At 45.7% G+C, this 2,008-nt stretch overlaps 1 protein-coding gene and 1 pseudogene across 1 annotated transcript; both read left to right on the top strand.

Annotated features, from left to right (window-relative positions):
• LOC131843194 (histone H2A) lies at nucleotides 1-375 on the top strand. The gene has a single exon (XM_059191809.1). The coding sequence runs from the start codon at nucleotides 1-3 to the stop codon at nucleotides 373-375; it is 375 nt and encodes a 124-aa protein (XP_059047792.1).
• A 1,308-nt stretch (nucleotides 376-1,683) lies between these two features.
• On the top strand, nucleotides 1,684-2,000 carry LOC131843191 (histone H2B-like; annotated as a pseudogene).
• Nucleotides 2,001-2,008: the final 8 nt, after the last annotated feature.

Raw genomic sequence — 2,008 nt, 5'->3', positions numbered from 1 at the left:
ATGTCTGGTCGCGGTAAAGGTGGCAAAGTTAAGGGAAAGGCAAAGTCCCGCTCCAACCGTGCCGGGCTCCAGTTCCCCGTCGGACGTATCCACAGGCTGCTCCGTAACGGCAACTACGCCGAGCGCGTCGGTGCCGGAGCGCCTGTCTACTTGGCTGCCGTGATGGAGTACTTGGCTGCTGAAGTCCTCGAGTTGGCCGGTAACGCTGCCCGTGACAACAAGAAGACCAGGATCATCCCTCGTCATCTCCAATTGGCCATCCGCAACGACGAGGAGTTGAACAAGCTGCTCTCCGGCGTGACAATCGCTCAGGGTGGTGTACTGCCTAACATCCAGGCCGTACTCTTGCCCAAGAAGACCGAGAAGAAGGCTTAAGCGTTGCTTCGATGGGATAATATTGTGTGGTGTATATATGCATGCGTGCATTCATTCGCGCCATGCACTCGTATACCTATTGCAATATTGTATCGCGTCGGACGCGCTGAGCTCGTCGCCCTCGTATGCAACACATACAAACAAAAGGCCCTTTTCAGGGCCACAATATGATTCGTCGATACATAATCCAATGTTAAAAAGACAGTTTCTTTATCAGTGTCGTCTCAAAACGTACAACGTACAACGCTGTAGACTGGGCATATTAATTACTTGTGCTAGGATGTTACTCGTCACTGCGCTGCGCCGTGATAATTCTTAGGTTAGGTACATGTTACATACCTTCATTTGCTGCGTAGCCGCGCGCGCTGTCGCCCGCCGCGCGGCGCACCACCTCGCTGCAGGCGCGCCGTGCTTTGCCTTTCCACGTTACCTGTACAAATTATGTAAATTCATTTATTTATTTAACAGTTTATGTACACATAAAACACAGACAAGAATAAATAATAGAAAAAAATTGTACAAGGGCACAGCTTATCTCACAAGAAATTTCTTCCAGCAGGCCCGTTATGTATGGGAGTGTTAGAATTTAAAAGAGATACAGATAGACTGTGTAAAAAGAAAGAAGATATAACCAATAATAATTACTAACATTAACTACTTAAATACATATACAAACACACATTCATTGAAATAATAATAAAAAACATAAGATACCTAATATGTTTCAATTATTCCTACACATATAACACTGATTTTTATTAATAGCAAGGAAAACCTAGGTACTGTTTGCTGAATAACGTAGGTAGGCCTAATGGTGAAATATTTGTTTTTTTTAAATCGGTCCAGTTCTTTTCGAGTTTATATATTCATCATTTATATATAGGTAATATTTCCTGTATTATAGATATATATGTAATGAATGAATGTATGTATGTATGTACATTACACAATTATTGTACATTTATCTGTGAAAATATATGATGTGTTTAATGCATAATTACTGTATTCATTTTCTACAAGCGAATGTTCTCTACTTCTCGTCGTGCAAGCGTCCTCCCCCTCCCTCCTCTCCCCTCCCCTCCCTCCCCGACATATTGCCCCACCGCCAGTTTTCTCGACGTTGAAAGGGCTACGATTGGTCCGCCGGTTCGTCGATTACGGAGCGGATGCCTTGGTGTTTGCGCCGCCGGCTGCCGCATATATATAGAAGTTTCATCTCTGATGTCGTTTTATATTGCTGCCGAACTCCGTTCCGTCTGCACTATACCCGCTCTCGCTCAAGTCTAGTATTGTGTTTTAACAACAACAATGCCGCCCAAGACCAGTGGTAAGGCCGCCAAGAAATCTGGCAAGGCCCAGAAGAACATCTCTAAGACCGACAAGAAGAAGAAGAAGCACAAGAGGAAGAGAGCTACGCCATCTACATCTACAAGGTGTTGAAACAGGTGCACCCCGACACCGGTATCTCCCAGCAAGGCCATGTCGATCATGAACTCGTTCGTGAACGACATTTTTCAGCGTGCATCGCCGCTGAGGCTTCCCGTCTGGCCCACTACAACAAGAGGTCCACCATCACATCGAGGGAGGTCCAAACTTCCGTCAGGCTCCTGCTGCCAGGTGAGCTCGCCAAGCA

Source organism: Achroia grisella, unplaced genomic scaffold, assembly GCF_030625045.1.
Source record: "Achroia grisella isolate CSIRO2021 unplaced genomic scaffold, CSIRO_AGI_Agris_v1 utg28435, whole genome shotgun sequence".
In the NCBI taxonomy this organism is placed as follows: domain Eukaryota; kingdom Metazoa; phylum Arthropoda; class Insecta; order Lepidoptera; family Pyralidae; genus Achroia; species Achroia grisella.
Note: the sequence above shows the minus strand (reverse complement) of the source record. Positions and strands in the feature narration are given on the sequence as shown.